The sequence below is a fragment of the Oryctolagus cuniculus genome, chromosome 1 (assembly GCF_964237555.1).
Source record: "Oryctolagus cuniculus chromosome 1, mOryCun1.1, whole genome shotgun sequence".
NCBI lineage: Eukaryota > Metazoa > Chordata > Mammalia > Lagomorpha > Leporidae > Oryctolagus > Oryctolagus cuniculus.
Genome location: NC_091432.1, coordinates 231,645,463 through 231,664,431, shown reverse-complemented (window position 1 = coordinate 231,664,431; position 18,969 = coordinate 231,645,463). Strand labels below are relative to the sequence as shown.

The 18,969-nt window shown below is 63.0% G+C and overlaps 1 protein-coding gene and 1 non-coding gene across 2 annotated transcripts; one reads left to right on the top strand and one right to left on the bottom strand.

The window, feature by feature from the left end:
- Window positions 1-1,774: 1,774 nt before the first annotated feature.
- SLC27A4 (solute carrier family 27 member 4) lies at window positions 1,775-13,252 on the bottom strand. Its single transcript, XM_051838483.2, has 13 exons — window positions 12,968-13,252; window positions 11,570-11,736; window positions 9,629-10,023; window positions 8,797-8,955; window positions 8,044-8,113; window positions 7,864-7,955; window positions 7,521-7,630; window positions 7,169-7,378; window positions 6,925-7,051; window positions 5,741-5,878; window positions 5,396-5,560; window positions 5,165-5,311; window positions 1,775-2,595 (listed from the first exon to the last, which is right to left on the bottom strand). Exons 2-13 carry the CDS (start codon window positions 11,728-11,730, stop codon window positions 2,438-2,440), a joined length of 1,932 nt encoding a protein of 643 aa, XP_051694443.2. The 5' UTR covers window positions 11,731-11,736; window positions 12,968-13,252; the 3' UTR covers window positions 1,775-2,437.
- Window positions 13,253-13,589: 337 nt separating this feature from the next.
- TRNAR-UCU (transfer RNA arginine (anticodon UCU)) lies at window positions 13,590-13,680 on the top strand. Its single transcript is given in 2 exon segments — window positions 13,590-13,626; window positions 13,645-13,680. It is a non-coding gene; the product is annotated as a tRNA-Arg (tRNA).
- Window positions 13,681-18,969: the final 5,289 nt, after the last annotated feature.

Genomic DNA, 18,969 nt, shown 5'->3' with positions numbered 1-18,969 from the left:
GCCCAGGAGGGGCACTTCCCTCCCAGCCTCTGTGGTCTGTGGAAGGGGGCAGAAGTCCCGTCAGCTCCGTGTTCGAGCGTTTCACAAAGCCCAGAGCACCGTGTCCAGGGCAGGAGTGCTCCAGATAGGGTGGCCATCGGTCGGTCAGAGTGGAGGGAAGCAGGTCCTGCCTGATAACAAGGTACCCAGTCTGGGGGTGTGCAAGTGGGGGCCACCGATGGTGCATTTCTCTCTTGCCTCAACACACACACCCCCTTTCCCTAACCACTCAGCCTGCTGCAAAAGCAGTGACCGGGAAGCCACAGCAACAGCCAGCTCCTCCGGGCTCCAGGACGAGCCACAGAAGTGACCCCTGCAGCTCTGGCCACACAGCCTTCAGGGACGCTCTGCCCTCCCGCCCTGCCCCAGGAGGTTAGGTCCCAGCCTTTGCTGGGCTGCTCGGTACACACCGTACACTCGGTCAGAGTGCTCGCCGAGCTGTGGGGCGCTAGATACACATCAGGCCCGCAGCTGGCGTTCGTGCACTTGGTGAGCAGACGGGGCTCAGACGCAGACCCGAGGGCCACAGGGCCCCAGTCCCTCTCCATCGGGTGGGTGACAGGGCGTGGCTGGCGTGGAGGCGACGAACAGCGCAGCCTGGGATCTCACCCTTTCTCTTACACTACCGACCACTGAGCGGACAGCGGCCCCAGGTCACAGTTCTCCCGAGGCAGGGATTCCGGGGTAGGAGCTGGGACTTGAATCCCGCGGCTTGTCAGTCCACAGCCTCCCCTGGCTGCTGGGCCTGGAAGGAGGGAGGGCTGCGCCCTGGGGGCTCCATCCCTCGCAGGGGCTCCTTACTGAGGGTTAAAGACACAAAGCCGCAGTGACTTGACCCCCCACAGGGTGCCTGCTTGGGGTGAGGTGGGACTTGGCTCTTTCCTCAGCTGAGCTCTGGGGCCAGGACTGGATTTTCTGAGCACTGCGCGCCCTCTGCTGGCCGTGGCCACCAGTCCTGTCTCCCCCAGACTGCCTTCTGCACAGCGTCCCGGTTCCCTGAGAAACCCTCAGTGTGCACCCAGAGTTCTTGGCCTGGCCCCTTCCTCCTCAGCTGTCAGCTGCTGCGCCTGGGTGTGGCCGTGTCCACCCCAGAGGCACATGTCCAGCAGGCAGGGTGGTGCTGCAGGAAGGGCACAGGGCGTGGGTTCGCATTCCAGCCCCCACTACTTGCTTTGTGACTTTGGCCATGTGACTCAAAATCTCCGATTCTGGTTCTTTCCTTCAAAAGCCTGTTTATAAAACTTGCCTCAAAGACTCATGGTAGCCTTCAACAATGAAAGAGGCCTGCCGTGGGCTGTCCTGGAACTCCGTCCTGGTGGGCGCTGGGCTTCCAGCCTGGGTGTGACTCCTGCCATGGGGCCCAAGAGCCCGCTGAGTGCCCCACTCTGGGAGTGCGGCTCTGTGAGCTGCCACAGGGCCCTCAACAATTGGGAAGAGACCCCACAGGCAGACAACGCGCAGGCCCTCAAAGCCTCTCGACACCCCCTTCCTCTTAATGGCTCCCTCTGGCTTCTGAAGCCTTAGCCGACCATTCCCATTTCACAGGTGAGGAGACTGAGTCCCGTGCCCTCGGCCACAAGCTGCTAAGTGACAAAGCTGGTGTGAAGCCTGAAGCTCCCAGGGAACCGCCCAGCTGAGCCAGCACAGGGGTCAGGCCAGCTCCCTGCCCATCCGTGTCCAGGGGACACATGAATGGCAGGTGGGTGCACGGGCCAGAGGGCAGGCACTCAGGCTGGACGGAGTCAAGGCGGAGTTTATTGGCCCCTGAGCCCTCCCCCTCCCCCACCCATCCTCCTCTCAGCCAGGCAGGGACTGGGACAGAGACAGTGACAGTGACACAGATGGACCTACGGACAGAAGGCCCTGCCTGAGGAGGATGGGGGAGTGGGGAGACAGACATGGGGAGCTGTGTCCTGACGTCCTGCTGCAGGTGGGGCGTGGGGGCCACACAGGGTCCTCCTCTGCGGCCCCGCCCCCGAGGTGTGAGCAGGCCGGCGTGAGGCGGAGCAGCTCTGGGCAGGACGCTCTTCACCATCAGTGCCAGCCACTGCGCGTGCCCCTCCTGCTGGCTTCCTGAGTCTGCGGGCTTCTGCCTTGGTCCCAGTGACAAGCTCCCTGCTCTCGGGAGAGCCTGGTGACCCCTCCCCCTGCCCTGCCTGACTCAAGACATCATCCTGAGGGGGTCCTGCTCACCCCAGAGCCCCGAGAACCCCCAGCCCAGAAGGCGAGCCTGGACAGGTGGCTTTCACAGAAAACCTCCGCAGGGCGGGTGGGCGGGCGGCAGTGAGTCACTTGGCAGTCGTGGAGGGAGGGGCCAGCACCTTGGGCTGGAGGGGCCAGGCCCGGCTTGCTTTGGTCTGGCATTGCCCAGGACCCTCAGAGGGACGTGGGGGGCAAATCACAGCTTCTCTTCCCCGGCCTGGATGCGGGTGTAGGCCTGTCGGTCCAGGGGGACGTAGCGGCCCTGGCGGGCGTCCAGGTAGAACAGCGGGTCTTTCACGACAGCTGGGTCAAAGCCTTCCTTTCGCAGCTCTGTCTTAAGGAGCTTGTAGGTCCCTGGGGGAGAAGGGAAGACAGGAAGTGCAGGGCAGGGGCCCGAGCCCCAGGACCTGACCGCTGGTGTTGAAGAAGGGGAGAGGAGGGCCCGAACGGACACGTGGAAGGGGCGGTATGGGAGGGGCACAGCCCTTCACAGTTTGCAAAGAATGCTGTGTCGCTTCACCAGGAACTGCCTCTCAGAGAGGCCATGGCAGGGCGGGGCGCCAGTGGCAGCTTTGCTCACGCACCCAGCTTGCAGATGGGGCAGCTACTTGGTGACAGTCCCCAGTAGAATGGGTCTTTTGATTGTCACGGTTCCCTCAGAGCGCCTCGAGGCACGGGCTCCACTGTATTCGCTTGATGCCAAGATGGTGCGTCCGTAGCACCTCCGAAACCGCCCAGAGCTTTGTTTACCCCACCGGTACGTGAGCCGTGTGTCATCTGATCAAGGGCGTTGGCCCCCACCATGCAGAGGCTAAGGACGGATGCTCAGAGAGCACGCGTCAGGGCGGGAGCCACACAGCTGCTCCGTGGCAGAGCTGGGGTCTGACCCCAGGTGTGACAGCTGCCAGAGGACGGCCAGACGCCTCTGCCCCGCCTCTCTAAGACGGCTTCGCTGCTTTTCTTGGCAGGAGCTCGAGTCTCCTCCGCCCCCGTATCTGAGCTGGCCCGATGACCTGCTTTGACAGCAGCACGCAGCAGGGCAGCAGAGGAGTCAGGCCTCGAGGGGCCTTGCGGCTTCCCCTCCCACCCTCTGGGGGCGCCTTGAGACCAGGCAAGCTCGGGAAGGGTGAGGGGCAGGGACGAAGCACTCCAGGTGGGGTCCCAACACCTGCATCCACTGCCCTCAGTGGCCACTTAAGGTTAAATGAATTAAAATAAGCAACATCTGGGCCGGTGTTGTGGCTCAGTGGGTCAAGCCACCACCTGTGACACCAGCATCCCATATCAGATTGCCAATTCAAGTCCTGGCTGTTTCGCCTGGATCCAGCTCCCTGCTAAAGCACCTGGGAGAGCAACAGAAGATGGTCCAAGTAGTCCCTTCCACCCACGTGGGAGACCCGGGTGGAGTTCTGGGCTCCTGCCTTTGGCCGGGCCCAGCCCTGGCCATTACAACCATTTGGGGAGTGAACCACCAGATAGAAGATCTTTGTCTCTCCCTGCATTTCTGTCACTCTTTCCAATAAATAAATAAATTAGTCTTAAAAAAAAAAGCAAAATTTGAATTTCACCCCTTGGTGACCCCATCACATTGCAAGTGCTCAGCGGCTTTCAGGGTACTCGTTACTGGACTGGACGGCGGTGGCCATGCACACTCACCGCAATGCAGCGTCAGCGAGGGCCGCACGCGAGGGAGGCCGGCTGAGCCCCTCCGCTCAGCCGAGCCACTAGGTGATGGCAGCTGTTTGGGTCGAGGCCAACAAAAGACCTGGTCAGCTAACCTTCACCCCCAAAGCTCTGGCCCACAGAACCGTGCAGATCAAGTGGCTGTGTGGAGCCCCTGGGGACAGGTGAGATGGGCATCGGTTCATTCCACGCCTCCTGGACGGAAGTCAAGGATCGTCCAGTCCTCAGAGCTGCAGTCTCGTCAGGAGCCTGGCACCCATGTCCCCGGCCTGTCCCAGGACACCATCCCCACCCCCACCTCAGGGGCCCCCAGAAGGACAGGTGTCTACCACCTGGCAGGGCCGCAGCAGTTGGAGAGGGCCCACCTCAAGGCAGGGGCAGTCAGGTGTGTCCAAGGGTGAGCCACAGGGAGGGGCAATGAGGGCTGAGGGGGCCAGGGAGGGTCTGGGCAGGAGCCTCGGCACTTCCTGCCCACCAGGGAACTCCTGAGAGCCATCGCTGGACCCAGTGTAGGATGGTGACTACGGGCCCCCTGCTCACCTCTCGCCCGGACAGCTACGCCAACCCTCCCTCATCTCCCTGCTCCCCCCACTCCACACAGCACAGAGATCTTTGCAGGACACGATCAAGACCAGGTGACTACCCTGCTCAGACACCTCTGTGGCTCCCAACTGGCCCCAGGACAGCCCAGACTCCTACCCTGGCCCACAAGGCCCTGGGGCTCCGGCCTCTGGTGGCCTCTCTGCCACTTCATGCCACTGACTGCCCCTCACCCCAGCTCTGGGGGCCTCCTTCCACCCTCCAGTGTCCAAACTCCTCCTGCTGTCCTCATGCTTGCTGTCCCCACACCAGGGAGCTTCCTCCCAGAAAGTCCGCCCATTCATACAGATCTCAGCTGACTGTCACCTCCCCAGGGGAGCCTGCCAATCACTCCCAAAGACCCCTCCCCTTGTTATTCCGTCAGCGTGCTCTCTATTCCCGTTATCTCTGGAATTCCTTGTCCTCTGGCTGCCTCCTGTCCAACTCCAAAAGCTCCAAGAAACAAACACCTGCCACTAACCAACAGTGACCTTCCTCCCCCTCCTGGCTCAGTCTGCCCCAAGTATAGGGGAGGTCAGTTTACCCACTACAGGGCAAGGCTATGGGCAAAGCTCAGACCACAGCCACCAGGCTCGTTCCAGAGGCAAAAGGGCAGGAGCCAGGCGTGGGCGTGGACAGCCGGAGCAGGGAAGAGACAGACCTGTTTTGTGCAGCTCAGGCAGGAAGCGCAGGAAGATGGGCCGGGCATACAGGGGCAGCTCCTTCTCTAAGACCTGTGCGAAGTGCTCCAAGTCACAGGTGCCTGCGGGGCTGGCCACAGCAGCCATTCCAGCCCGGCCCTCAGTTCCTGGAGGCAACAGGGTGGACAATGAGTAGCCAGCAGTGCCCCTGGCAGCGCCTCCCCATGGGCACCGGCCCTCCCCACACCTACCGGGCACCTCGACGCCGTACACCGCCACGTCGGCCATGTCCAGCAGGCGGCTGAGGGTGCCTTCCACCTCAGTGGTGGACACGTTCTCGCCTTTCCAGCGGAACGTGTCCCCCGTGCGGTCCCGGAAGTACAGGTAGCCTAGCTCGTCCATCACCAGCACATCACCTGTGGTGGGTGAAGCAGGGCTGAGACCAGCTCGGCCCTTGGCCTCGCTGGAGCCCAAGGATTTGCTGCCCCACAGGGCTGGGACGGGGGTGGGGGGGGGTCCAAGCATGGTGTTCTCTGCAGGTGGTAGAGGGCTCTCCCCACTCCCTCTGGACAAAGCTTTGCAGGTTGTGGACGCACCAGAGAGGTAGGCCTGGTCCCCCTTCTTAAAGACGTCCTTGGCGATCTTTTTGTTGTTGGCGCCCTGATTGAGGTAGCCATCAAAACGGCGCAGGGGGTCTTGCTGGATGATGCGGCCCACCAGCTGGCCTGGCTCACCTACGGGCGGGGAAGGCAGGGTCAGGCTGGCCTGAGGCAGTAGCCGGTGTTGTGGTGCAGTGGGTTAAGCTGCTGTCTGCAATGCCAGCATCCCCTGTGGGTGCCAGTTCCAGTCCCGGCTGCTCCGTCTCTGATCCAGCTCCCTGCTAAGGTGCCTGAGAAAGCAGCGAAAGTTGAAGCTCCTGGCTTCAACCTGGCCCAGTCCTGGCCGTTGCGGCCATCTGGGGAATGAACCGACAGATGGATGGGAGATCGCTCTCTCCCTCTTTTTCTCTGTAACTCTGCCTTTCAAATAAATTCATTAAAAAAAACCTGCCCGAGGTGGCCTCTTCCACCTGTCCCCCCATCACATGCAAAGGACATCCTGACATTACTCGATTCCTTCTGCTTGCACAGATGTGCCCTGTGTCCCCACTCCCTGCCTAGTGGCTCCGAGAGCAGCATCTGACACACCTGGGCCCTCAGTGATGTCTGCTCACTGAACAAAGATGAACCACAGGGCACGCGCCAGGCTCCACGGGGACAGGGAACCAAGCCGCCCCTGCCTCGTGCCTGGTCCACTCACAGCGCTCTGTGTGCTGAGCGCGCGTAACCCTCAGGCCACCTCCATGGACAACAGCTGCATCTGCAGACGAGGGGACTCAGGTACGGAGGCGGAGTCACTCGCCCATGGCAGACTTAAGGGCCTCAGTACTGGGCCACTGCCACCCATGTGGGAGACCTGGATGGCATTCCAGACTCCAGGCTTCGGTCTGCCCAGCCCTGGCTGTTGCAGCCAATTGGAGAGTGAGCCAACAGATGGAAGACTTTTCTCTCTCTCTCTGCCTTTGCCTCTCCCTCTCTGTATCACTGCATTTCAAATAAACAAATCTTTAAAAAAGAATGAATGAATGAATGAATGGCCAACAGACAGGGTGGTGAGTGGTTGGATGGATGGACAGATGAACAAGTAAATAAACACTCTGCAGCCCTAAGAGCAGAGCTGAGTGGGGCCGCTGGTCTGCACGGGGCTCCCCCCATGCCCACCGCCCCCACCCCGGGCACACCTGGCTGACAGGGAATGCAGACGCCATCTGGCCCCCGGATCAGCTCCATGGTGTCCTCATTGACGCGGACCAGCCGGATGGGGTACACGAAGGACAGGATGCGGCTGTTGAAGCCACAGGCGCCCACCTGCAAAGGCCAAGACTTGGACTCTCCCAGCCTGGCCGCACCCCCACTGGAGCTCGGCCCTCCTCTGGGCGCCTCCCATCACCCCTGCGGCGGCCGCCCGTCCCAGCCCAGCCGCACCTGGCTGTCGAAGTTGCCCAGGCTGCAGTTGCACTCGGTGGCCCCGTAGAACTCGGCCACCTGGGGGATGCGGAAGCGGCTGGAGAAGCTGGTCCAGATGGACTGCCGGAGGCCGTTGCCCAGCGCCATGCGCACCTGGTGCTGGGTCTCCGCCTCCCGCGGCGGCTGGTTCAGGAGATAGCGGCACAGCTCACCGATGTACTGCACGATCTGGGGCGGACTTGGTGTGAGTTCGGCTCCTGGGCTCGCCCTCCACCCTCTGGGGCTCAGCTTCCCCGGGTGCACAATGGCAATGTGGCCCTTCCGGCTGACGGACCCGAGGGGCCGGCTCGGGCCCGCCCCGCTCGCTCACCGTGCAGTTATACTTGATACAGTCGTCCCAGAACCGGGAGGCTGAGAACTTCTTCCGGATCACCACTGTCATGCCGTGGATGAGGCACTGTCCGATTCCCACGATGTTCCCTGGAGGCAGAGAAGGGTCCTGGAGGCAAGGGAGCCAGGTACCCTGGGCTGCTGTGGTCGCCTCATGGAGACCAGGTAAGGAGACTGACGTGCAGTCAAGGACCATGTCTGGATGTGAACCCAGACTTCACCCCCAAGCGCCTAAGATTCTCCTGCAACACGCTGACAAGAAGAGCGGGTGGGGGCCCCTAAGTACCTGGGGGTGCTGTAGGCCCACAGGGGCCCAGGGTTACCTGCGGAGTGGTAGAGGGGCAGGCAGTCATAGATAATGTCATCGGGCCGCATGCGGAATCCATAGTACACCAGGGCGGCCATGCGGTAATACCTGGAGAGGCAAAGGGCGAGGTGGGCTCCCCTCCACCTGGAAGGGCAGAGGGGGCTCCCAGGCCCGCCCTGGGGCAGCGGCTCCTCACCTGCTGTGCACCACGATGGCGGCTTTGGGCATCCCTGTGGTGCCGGACGTATAGATGTAGAAGAGCTTATCTGAAAGAACAGACATGAGGGGCTGTGAGAGGGCAGCCTGGGGCTGGGCACAGTCACACAGGTGGCAGACCCCTGCCCCCAAGGGATGGGTTAAACAATGAGCACAAGTGACCAGCGCCCCACCTTAGCCTCAGGGCTGGACCCTATGTCTGTAAAGCCCTCAAAGCCATCCCATAAAGTAGGTTCGGCTGCTATCCCAGTTTCATGGCTACAGGAACTCAGGCTCAGAGGCAGGGCAGGTGTCCAGGGCCACACAAAGGTAGCAGCAGAACTGGCAACAGGAACTCAGATCTGACTCGCCAGCCCCAGCTCTGAGCTGCGAGGCAGTGTACAGGCAGAGTCCTGCACTGACCAGGTGAACACTAAAGAACCCTGCCCCTCACCTACCCCGCTAACCCCACCCCAGCCAGAACTCCAACAGGGCAGCTCTCAGGGTCCACGTGGCCCTGCTGTGTCGGCACCAGTGCAGGCTGCTCCACCGAGAACTGCAGCTGGTGAGCTCTGTGCTCGGCTCTGCGCCCGGCACCTCCACACACACCAAGGGACCGGAGTCCTGTGCTAGGAGGGGAGGTGGCGTGACTTGCTCCAGGCACGTGGCAGTTCGGGGAAGAACCCAGGTCTCCCGGCCCTGAGGCCAGTGCCCGTCCTTGCTTCCATCCTTCTGTGGGATCGGGGGAGCCCACCTGTGAAGCCCTTATCAGGGCGGCTGGGCAGGTGCTTGGGGGCCGCATCCAGCAGAGGGTCTAGGTGCTCTGTCCCGGCGGGCACCGCACTGGGCTCCCAGGAGCCGCAGCACAAAAGGCTGAGCGAGGGGTCCAGGCTGGCGTGGATCTCACAGACGGCTGCAGGGGAGAAGGGGCGGCTCAACAGAAAGGCCGGGAAACCCCGTGTGCCCAGGACCGTGGCTTGTGCCAGCGCTGGCCGTGTGCTCAGGGAGGCCAGCTGGGCGGAGCACCTGGGCTCTCACTGCTGCCAGGAGCAAGAGCTCCCGCGGCGGTGGCAGCCAAAGGGCACTTCCCGCGCCTTCTGCTCCCCCACTGCGCCCTTCCTCCTCCCCTTCAGCTTCGCACTAAGTCCCCCGCCCTTCTCGCAGCCACAGGGGTGTGGGACAAAGAACGGAGGCTGCAGGCAAGCTTGGACCGCAGGCTGGCAGCCACGGAGGAAGACCACCGCCCTCCCTCACGGGGCTCTGCGAAGACCACAAGTGCCCTGTAAAGCGCCAAGTCCTGCAAGGGGCGGGGCACTGAACGCCTTCTCCCCTCATAGATGAGGCAGGCGAGGCCGCCGGCGCATCGGAGGGGCCGCTGGCATCAGCCTCTCGCTAGCGCTTCCGGGGGAGCACCAAACGGCAGGAGGTGGGTGCTGTGGGGAGCAACCTGAGGCTCGGGAATCCGGGGCCTCGCTCAGCGCCTCTGGCTTCTGGGCAGCGGAGCCCCGGCCCTCCAGGAACTCCAGGGCTCGTGCCCTTCACCCACGACCACTCGGCCTCCCCAGCCCCTGCCCCGCAGGGCTCACCTGCGGCCATCTCGCTGCCAAAGATGAGGGCCCGTGCGCGGGAGGTGGTGAGGCAGTGGCGCAGGGCGTCGCGCCGCAGGTTGGTGTTGATGAGCGCCGCCTCCACGCCCAGCTTGGCCATGCCTAGCCACAGGCCCACAAACTCATTGCGGTTCTCCATGAAGAGGGCAGCCACGTCGCCTGGAGCCAGGCCCCGGGCCTGCAGGAAGTTGGCCACGCTGCTCGAGTAGCCATCCAGCTGGCGGAAGGTCCAGCGGGTGTCCGTGCCCTCGAAGATCAGGGCCGTCTTGTCGGGGTGGCGCCGCACCGTGGAGGCAAACAGGACGGGCACGGTGGCCCGCTCCCGCAGGTACCGTCGCACTTTGGCCTTCACCTTCAGGAGCACCAGGCCGCCACTGCGGAGGGGGCGGGCAGGGAGCTGCCACGGCTGGGGCTGGGGCGGCGGGCACCCGAAGCCCCAGCCCGGGCTGTGGACCCCTGCACGTAACCCACCCCCACTTCCTGCGCCCCACAGTGTCGCAGATCCGAGGCCGACATGGCGCCACGGCTTGCCCAGGGCTTCCCAGGTCAAGCACGGCTGAGCCCGGATGTGAACCCCTGGCATCCATGGCTCCTGCTCCCTCCTCAGCCTGCTGTGCTGTCAGTCTTCCAGGGTCCCGCCTCCAAGTCCAAACTCCTCATTCGAGCCTCCCCTAGCACCACGGCCACTGCCACGGTCCCCAGGGGCCAAGTGTGCTGCTGCTCCGTCTGTTCTTTCTCCCCACAGGCCCAGCCGGGCTTGGCCTCTGTCCCGTTCACCGTCCTGTCCCCCAGGCCCTGCTCGGCGCCTGCCACGCAGCAGTGGGTGTGGTTTCACCTGGCAGCACGCGCCCGCCTGCCCCCACCCCGACCCCTTGCCCTCTGTGAGCTCTCCTGTCTCCAGCCCTTCCTGAAGCTGTGTCCTCAGCTGGGCTCCTCTCCGGCCACCTGGAGTCCGGCTGTGCCCCTCCCCACCCGAGGCTGCTCCGATTCCCACACCGTGGCCTGGCCCTGGCCTCGCTCCGTGTGCCAGTCACTCTCTGCGGCTCCGACCTTCCCACTGTGCCACTCCACACCTCCCGTCTCTTTCCTGTGCTTCCGTTTTCTTTCTTTCTTTCCACTGTCATCTAATCCGAAAGGCAGAGCGAGATCTGCCACCCGTTCGTTCACTTCCTGAATGCCTGCAACAGCCAGGAGCTTAGAACCAAGCCTGCGGTCCCACACGGGGGCAGGGGCCCAAGTCACTGGGCCATCCCCCGCCGCCTCCCAGGGCACATGTCAGCAGAAAGCTGGATCAGAAGTGGAGATGAGACGCGAACCCGGGCACTCGACGAGGGACGCCTGTCCCTCCACGCCTCCTGTGTCGCCAGCCCAGAGTGACGCAGGCTGAGCTGCCCGCTCTGCCCGCGGCTCGCTGTGCCAGGGGCTGGGACCCAGGAGTGGGGCAGAGCGGGGTCTCTGACTGCGAGGCACTGCCCGCCAGGGAGTCACTCCACCTCAGCTCCCCGCCAGCCGAGCCTGCACGGCACCTGGCACGCAGCACACCGCAGCAGGCCTCTGACGTGGCCCTGCTCCGGAACGTGGGGCCCTCTGCGCCCTCTCGGGCACATGCCAACCGATGACAGGTTTTTCCCCTCCTGGGCTCCCCTGCCTCGTCCTGGGGACCCCTTCCAGATGTCTCTCAGCACGCCTGCTGTCTGACATGTCTCAGCTTCCTAGGCTTGCCCCCGACCACAGGACCTCACAGCAGGGACAGTCCCTGGAAGAAGACTTTGACCTTGGAGATAGAGGTGCCTGGTACTGCCAGCGAAAAGGAGGTGGGGCGGGCCCAAGTGTCCCGGCTGGCGGAGACCAGGGGGTCCTGCAGGAGATCTGGTGATCAGGAGTGGCACGAGGGCCCCCGGAGGGGCAGGGGGTACTCACAAGACATCCCGCCTGATGGTCTTGATGAAGACGCGGATGAATCGCCAGCCGCCAGACCCCAAGTAGAGCAGCAAAAGGGAAAACCCCACCTGGGTCCAGGGCAGCTTCAGCACCAGCTTGGAAAACACCAGCACCCCCACCAGAGACGCCCCGAGCAGCATCGTGGCCTGTGGGCACAGCGCAGTCAGCACTCAGACACCCGAGTCCCCTGGGACAACCTCCCGGCCCAGGCCACCAGGCCACTGAGACCCCCCCCAGAGGTCAACCACAGTGGTCTCAGCCACGGTGGGAGGGGTGACTGAGGACCCCACCTCCTGGCCCAGGCCACCAGGCCACTGAGACCCACCCCCCCCCAGAGGTCAACCACCGTGGTCTCAGCCACAGTGGGAGGGGTGACTGAGGGCTGGGGTCCCTTTCCGGAGCTGAGTCCCCTGGTTCGCTGGAAGGGGCAGGCCAGGGGCTTGGGACTTGATCTGAAAAAGGAGCTGCCACGCCCACCATTCTCTAGGGGCCTTTCCTACCTCAAGCCTCAGCCTTCTTCTCTGAGCAATGGGTATAGTATGACGTGTTCTGAGGGTCCTTCCCAGCTAAAACAGGGCAGCCGGCTCTCCTGACTTCCAAGGCCCCTACCTAAGATGGCCTGGAGTGGGTACTGACCTGAACGCCCCTGCTCCACTCCTCACCCAGAGACCCAGAAAGCGGGTGGGGACAACCCAGCAGAGTCACAGCCTGCTCGGGTCTGCCCACGGCGCGGGGCAGTGCCGTGCCTCTGCTGGTCGACAGGGGGCGGCCGAGCCAACAGGTTCGCGCGCAGGAGCCGAAAGGTGACTGCCCAGCGGGGAAAGGTGATCGAGGGAGAGGAGCGGGGTCCTGGGCCCCCAGCCCCGCACACACCCAGCCACTCGGACGAGGCCTCGCAGGCGGGGAGCGGCTCCCGGGGCCGCCGGGGCTCTGTCCCTGGGTTTTGCGGACTTGCTCCAGGGGGCGGCTGATGGGCTGGGTTTTCCTTAGGGTTTTCCTAATCTCGGGAGGGGCTGAAGGTCACGGTGCAGAAGCCCTGAGCCGGCGTGAGAGGCAACGCCTGGGCACGGGGAGGCTTCACAGGCCACCTCGTCGCGCCCTCCGCGCGAGGAGCGAAGTCGGGGTGGGGCGGAGTGGGACCGAAGGAGCATCCCCATGCCAGCCCTCTGCGCCCTCAGCCCACCACGGCAGGGGGCGTGCGGGGAGGGGACAGGGTGCCGGTTTCCCCCGGGCCCAGTCCCGAGTCACGCGGGCCGACCTCGCCCCTCAGACGGCCACGGCGAGGGGACCGAGCGGCCGGCCCCGCCACCTCCCCCGGACCCGGCCCCGCACGTTCCCCAGCCCGGGGACACCCCCGCCGGCCCCGCCTCGGCTCACCCGGCGTCGGCCCCGCGGTGCGGCGCCCCGTCCAGACGCGGCCCGGTTGCGGCAGCGGAGTGGGGAGCGCCGGGGGCATCAGCCGCCCCTGGGCGCACGGAGCCGGGTTTTAGCAACGTTCTGCGCCCGGCCGGGCCAGCCCGCCCGCCGCGCTCCTCCTCCGCCCGCCGCGCTCCTCCCCCGCCCGCCTCCCGCAACCCAAACCGGCTGTGCCGGCCGCAGCACCGCCTCCCGCGCCTTCCCCGCGGCGGCCGAGCCTCGGAGCCGCAGCGCAGCGCTGCCCGGCGCGCCCGACGCCGCCCGGCCCCAGCCGGCACTGCGCGCGCGACGGCCTCGGGCGGCGCTGCCGCGCGGCACGCTGGGAAATGTAGTCCGCGCCGCGCAGCCGCGCCCGGCCGCAGGCAGCACCCCCGGAGCCGCGGGGGACCCAGGCGGGCACTTGCCCGCCGGGTCTCCCCGCGGACCCCGCGGCGCCAGGCGTGGCGGGCAGCGCCCCCGTCGGCACCGTCAGCCTGCTCCGAGGCGGAGGCAGAGCTGGCCCAGGCCCAGCGCCACGCCCAGGGGAGCGCTAGACGGGCGGTTTCCGGCAGAGAGGTGATTTGGAGCCGGCACTCCAGCAGCCGGCTCTGTGGCGCAATGGATAGCGCATTGGACTTCTAGCTGAGTCTGGGTTGGCGATTCAAAGGTTGTGGGTTCGAGTCCCACCAGAGTCGAATTTTGATGGCTCCTCCGTCACCCGCGTTGGGCTACTGTGCGGCCGCCGGTACCTTTATGAGGGTCGTGAGGAAGCCGCGCAGCTCCTTCGGACCCTAGGCTGTGGGTCCGCGGCCCTGACAGCCCTAAACTTGGTGTCTGGGTTGCCACGTGCGGAGGCCCGTCTCTGCCTTGGAACTTTCCAAGCAGCCTGGCGTGCATTTGGGGGCGCTTTGGTTAACTTTAGCCTCTGGTCATGCTGTAGAAAATCCTATAGATCCATGGCCTTACCATGCGCTGTGCCCAGCCAGGGGCGACCAGCCAGATTCCCGGACGTGCGGGGCACCCCCGCGGTCGCTGGCCCTTAGGGAGGAAGGGGCAGTCCCCGGCCCCGTTTATGGAGGTTCAAGATGGAACTCTGGTCTGATAAGCGCTGGGACCTGTTCCTGCGGTAGCATAGGGTGCGTTGTGGGGGGAAATCCCGGGGCAATCCCGCCCCGCCCTCCACAGATACCACACTGGGGAGGCAGTGCAGGGCAATGGTTACGGGCTTCCACGGAGTTGGGTTCAGCTTCTCAGATCCAAGTTCACAGACTCAGTTTCTTCTTTAAAAAAAAAAAAAGTATCTGAAAGACATGGTGACAGAGCGGGAGAGATCATCTGTCGGCTGGGTCACTCCCCAGATGCCCACAACAGCCGGGGCTGGGCCAGGCTGAAGCAGGAGCCGGGCCACCATCTGCTGCCTCCCGGGGTGTGAGTTCACAGGAAGCTGGATCAGAAGCGGGGCAGCCAGGACTGGATGCAGGCGCGGCAGTGTGGGGTGTGCGCACCTCAGGCTTAACCCATTGTGCCAGGACGCCCGCTAACCCACTGTGCCAGGACGCCCGCCCCCAGCGTCGTCTTAGAGATGCAATGAGAGCGTGCTGGTGCTGGTGGTGCCTCCCCCGGCCACGCAGCACACACGAGAGCAAGTGTGGATGGAAGATTATCTCTGCTTCCGACCACAGGGCCGAGCAGGTGGGAGCAGCTCAGTAAATGTTTGTTGAGTGAATGCAGAGGGGTTGGGGACGCTGACTGTGCCCACATCAGGACCCCAGTCTGTAAACACGGTTATTACCGAATTGACCACAGAGGTCATGCGCAGAGTGGGCAGGTGAGTGTTTGGGGGAGGGCACTGAGGCCGGCAGCTGCTCCCTTCCACTCAGGCTTGTCACATGGGTGAGGCCAAGGCAGGACCCGAGTGGACACTGGGCCAGCCTGAGGACACAAGCAAGGGGACACGGAGGGAACAAGACAGCCCGCCTCTAGCTGGGCACACAGAGAGGGCAGGCGGAGATCAGACCAGACGGGTCCCTCGCCAGTGTGCTCCACAGTCCTGGTGTAACACTCATTGCATTACTGCGGGTCTCCTTTGCTCCCCAGTTGGACACACTCCTGGCCTCAGCTGTGAGGCTCTGGGCAAACCCTGTCTCTTCACGGGGCCTCGGTGTTCCTGCCCGTCGAATGGGGGCGCATCGTCATCACCATCACCCCTGCCTCCTGGGGCTGGGTATGGATTTGAGGACCGGATGCAGGTCAGGCTCCCAGCTCAAGCCTGGCACGTGGGAGGCACTCAGCTGGCCTGACCGCCCAACTCCAACAGGGCAGTGCTGAATTCGGCCTCTGAGTTCAGCACAGGCTCAGGAGATACTTGTGGGGCTTAAAGCCACTCCCTGCAACACCAGCATACCATACGGATGCTGGTTTGTGTCCAGGCTGCTCTGTTCCCAATCCAGCTCTCTGCTAATGGCCTGGGAAAAGTAGTGGAAGATGGCCCGAGTATTTGGGTCCCCGACACTCAAGTGGGAGACCTGGATGAAGCTCTTGGCTTCAACCTGGCCCAGCACTGGCTGTTGCAGCCATCTGGAGAGTGAACCAGCGTATGGGAGATCTCTTTGTCTCTGCCCCTAGCCCTACTGTAACTCTTGACTTTCAAAATAAACTTAAAAAAAAAAAAGGGGGGGGGGCGGCGCTGTGGTGCAGCGCGTAAAGCCGCTGCCTGCAGTGCCGGTATCCCATATTATCACTGGTTCAAGTCCTGGCTGCTCCACTTCGAGCCAGCTCTCTGGTATGGCCTGGGAAAACAGTGGAAGATGTCCCAAGTCCTTGGGCCCCTGCACCCATGTGGGAGACCCGGAAGAAGCTCCTGACTTCAGGCCAGCTCTGACCGTTGCGGCCAACTGGGGAGTGAACCAGCAGATGCAAGACCTCTCTCTCTGCCTCTCCTTCTCTCTCTGTGTAACTCTGCCTTTCAAATAAATAAATAAATAAATAAATAAATAAATAAATAAATAAAAAGATATCTGTGTGATGATTGCAGACTAGTGGGTGTGTGTGTTAAGATCCATGGGGACGGGGGGGGGGGGCGTGTGGTGGCAGGAGTGAGTGGAAAGACCTCCAGAGGCAGTGCAGGGCCAAGGGCAGGGGCTGGGAGCAGCCCAGCTGAGGCTGACCTCACAGTGGGCGCCGTTCCCGACGTGAGCCATCTGCACGGCTGAGGGAACCGGCGTCAGTGCTGAAAACTCCTTCTCAGGCACTGGCATTGCACTCGTGCGGGGTTCAGCCTCCCCGGGGCACCAAACTGGTTTGGGGCTGGAACCGGGAGGGGTTTACCCCGCAGACACTCCTGGGCCCTGGGAGCTGTGGTGGTCCTCCCGCTCTGGGTGCGCACACACACACTTCCAGCCTGACTTTGCACCGAGTGCCTTCGGCGGCCTCCAAAGGCCCCCCGCCCCCCCCCCCCCCCAGGGAAATGACAGCGTGCTTCCCCAGCGCCCCCACCGTGCGGCTCTGCCGAGCCCCACACAGACCAGCCCTGCGGGTCCAATGGCACTCTCCTCACTTCACAGATTAGCAAACAGGCTTCCCCGAGTTCCGCAGGGGAGCAGGGCTGCCCCGTGGCAGGCCAGGGCCAGCTCCATGCGGGATTTTTTTTTTAATTAATTTATTTTAAAGATTTATTTATTTGAAAGTTACAGAGAGAGAGAGAGAAAGAGAGAGAGAGAGAGAGAGAGGTCTTCCTTCCGTTGGTTCACTCCCCAGATGGCCACAATGGCTGGTGCTGTGCCGATCTGAAGCCAGGAGTCAGGAGCTTCTTCCGGGTCTCCCACGCGGGTGCAGGGTCCCAAGGACTTGGGCCATCTTCCCCTGCTTTCCCAGGCCACAGCAGAGAGCTGGATCAGAAGTGGAGCAGCTGGGTCTCCAACCAGCACCCATATGAGATGCCGGCACTTCAGGCCAGGGTGTTTACCCACTGTGCCACAGTCCCGCCCCCCCCCCCCATGTGGGTTTTATGAGGCCGGGGTTGGAGGGGAGGGGGCTTTCCCTTGGCTACCGCGAAAGAACTCAAGACCCGTGCGTCACAGGGCAGGCCCAACAGTCTGCGCTGTGAGGCTGTGAAGTGAGGCTCTGCCAGCCTCCCCTCTAGGGGGCCGTCGTGGGGACACGTAGGGTGTTCAGGAGCACAGCGCCACGCCTGACTGAGCTGCACGCTGCTCCCCGGGGACAGGGAAGGGACCCGTCCTCCACACACCTGCAGCCGATGCGAGGCAGGCTCAGGCAGGGGTGAGGGCTCCCGAGGAAGGGTGATGGCCTGGCAGGCGGGAGCCAGGTGGTCAGGGACGGCCCCTCTGAGGTGACATTCAGGCAGTGATGTGAATGGCAAGGAGCCGGCCAGTGCTGTTCCTAAAGGCAGGGGGCTGGCGTGTTGAGGGAGCAGGGGGAAGGCCACCAGGGGTTACTGAGGAAGGGGACGGGAGCTTCTACCAGAAGTGAGCAAGGCCTCGCGACTGCCACTGGCATTTCCTGCACTCATGAGCTGGTGACACAGGTGCCACCCCAGCAGGAGGCTGCTCTTGCTGACCGTCTGGAGGGACAGCTGGCAGCAGGTCCGGTCAGGCGGCCCGTTCTGCAGAGGGGGGAGCTGCAGGGACTCGCCCATCCCCCCTTCCTGCAGAAGTCCACGCAGCTCAGGACAAGGCCTGCCCTGAGAAACTCGGGTTCGGAGGGAGGTCCCCACCTCCCGCACCCTTCCTCTGCGCCACAGGCCCTGAACGAGGGGGGGGGGTGCTGGGGGGGCTGGGAGGGTCCTCAGGGAACTCCTGGTACCGGCAGCGGCTCTGCTCCTATGGTGCTGTGGCACAGCAGGTTAGGCCTGCTCCACACTTTTGACCTAGCTTCTTGCTAATGTGTCCTAAGATGGCTCAATGGGACACCCGGATGGAGGTCCTGCATGTCCAGGACCCCCTCTCCATGTCACTCTGCCTTTCAAATAAAAGCATCAATCTTAAAAAACACAGACACACAGACCTCCGTATCTGGGGGTCCCACATCCATGGATTAAGGCAACTGCAAGTTAAATGTATTTGTGAAAAATAATTTGCATCTGTACTGACCATATACACTTTTTTCTTGTCATTATTCCCTAAACAATACAGTATAACTGCTTTTTATGCAGAATTTACCTTGGATTAGGTACTATATGTAATTTTATTTTTTTAAGCTTTATTTTAAGGGCCAGTCCGTGTCATAGTGGGTAAAGCCGCTGCCTGCAGCGCTGGCGTCCCTCGTGTGACAGTCTGAGTCCCAGCTGCTCCACTTCTGATCCGGCTCCCTGCTAATAGCCTGGGGAAAGCAGCAGCAGATGCCCCTGCCAGCCACGGGGGAGACCTGGAGGAAGCTCCTGGCTCTGGTCTGGCCCAGCCCTGGCCGTTACAGCCATCTGGGGGGTGAACCAGCAGATGGAAGACCTGGTCACTCTAAATGAATTTGAAAGAGTGACAGAGAAGGAAAGAGAAACAGATTTTCCATCCACTGCTTCACTCCCCACATGGCTGTAACAGCCAGGGGAGGGCCAGGAGCCTGGAACTCCAAAAGGGTCTCTTATGTGGGTGACAGGGGCCCAAATAATTGGGTCATCTTCTGTTGCTGTCCCGGGCGCAGTAGCAGAGAGCTGGACTGGAAGCAGAGCAGCGAGGACTTGAACCTGTATTGATATGGGATGCCGGCATCGTAAGTGGCAGCTCAACCTACTGGCCACAAGGCCAGCCCCTAGACAGTACGTGTGATTATTTTAGTGAGAAATACAGCTCCTATCCACTGGTTCACTCCCCAGATGCCCACAATGGCCAGAGCCAGGAGCCCCGGAGCCCAGGGCAGATCTCACGTGTGGGTGGTAGGAGCCCAATTGCTGCTGCCTCCAGGGACCACAGGGTCAGGAGCCAGAGCCGGGAACGGAACCCGGGTACTGCCGTGGAACGTGGCCTCCTGTC

Coding starts and splice junctions, on each gene's coding strand:
- SLC27A4 (XM_051838483.2), bottom strand. CDS start 11,730: ATGCTGCTCGGGGCGTCTCTGGTGGGGGTGCTGGTGTTTTCCAAGCTG. Junction 8,114..8,796: donor CCCTGATAAGGGCTTCACAG/GTGGGCTCCCCC, acceptor CTGTTCTTTCAG/ATAAGCTCTTCTACATCTAT. Junction 7,631..7,863: donor GCCCCTCTACCACTCCGCAG/GTAACCCTGGGC, acceptor CTCTGCCTCCAG/GGAACATCGTGGGAATCGGA.